This window comes from Nicotiana attenuata, unplaced genomic scaffold (genome assembly GCF_001879085.1).
Source record: "Nicotiana attenuata strain UT unplaced genomic scaffold, NIATTr2, whole genome shotgun sequence".
Taxonomy (NCBI): domain Eukaryota; kingdom Viridiplantae; phylum Streptophyta; class Magnoliopsida; order Solanales; family Solanaceae; genus Nicotiana; species Nicotiana attenuata.
Genome location: NW_017703021.1, coordinates 854 through 1,523, shown reverse-complemented (window position 1 = coordinate 1,523; position 670 = coordinate 854). Strand labels below are relative to the sequence as shown.

The 670-nt window shown below is 44.5% G+C and overlaps 1 protein-coding gene across 1 annotated transcript; it reads left to right on the top strand.

Moving 5' to 3' along the window:
• Positions 1-54: 54 nt before the first annotated feature.
• LOC109222801 (uncharacterized mitochondrial protein AtMg00810-like) lies at positions 55-436 on the top strand (the record flags this gene model as incomplete). The annotated part of the gene is made up of 2 exons (XM_019387111.1): positions 55-136; positions 189-436. Coding segments are annotated over 2 exons (330 nt in total), but the record flags the coding sequence as incomplete, so codon positions are not given.
• Between the last annotated feature and the right edge of the window lie 234 nt (positions 437-670).

Sequence of the window (670 nt, the reverse complement as noted above, 5' to 3'; positions counted from 1 at the left end):
TTGATTACTCGGTTTTTCTCCTCAGTTAACTCAGGATGCTAAAACTGCCTGCAGGCTCACTTCAAGATCAAGGACTTGGGGGAGATGAGATACTTCCTTGGTCTTGAAGTTTGCAAGGAGCAAACAAGACATTTTGGTTTGTCAAAAGAAGTTCACACTTGATCTCATTGCTACACTTGGCCTTGCAGGTTCTAAACCAGCCTGCACACTTCTAGACACAAGCCATAAACTCACCAGTGCTGAGTATGATCATGCTAATGCTCATGCAACTGTGGTTGTTGATGAGTTACTCAGTGATCCAAGCAGCTATCAGAAATTGGTTGGGAAGTTGTTATACCTCACTATGACAAGGCCGGACATCAGCTATGTTGTCCAAAATCTGAGCCAGTTCATGCACAAGCCAAAGAAGTCACATTGGGAAGGAGCAATAAGAGTGGTAACACTACAACATTTTAGGCCTTTGACTACCCCGGAAAAGTGTGGCCTAAAGTAGCAAAAAGTGTGGCCTTTGGTCAAAGGCCACACTTTTCGACTTTAGGCTGGGGGTGGCCAAAAGAAGCGTAACCTTTGACCTAAGGGCACGCTTTTCAAATGTTACCTTACAACCCACGCTTAAAAACGTGGCCTATTAGTCAACAAAGACAACGCTTGTTACACCCCATATGGCAAC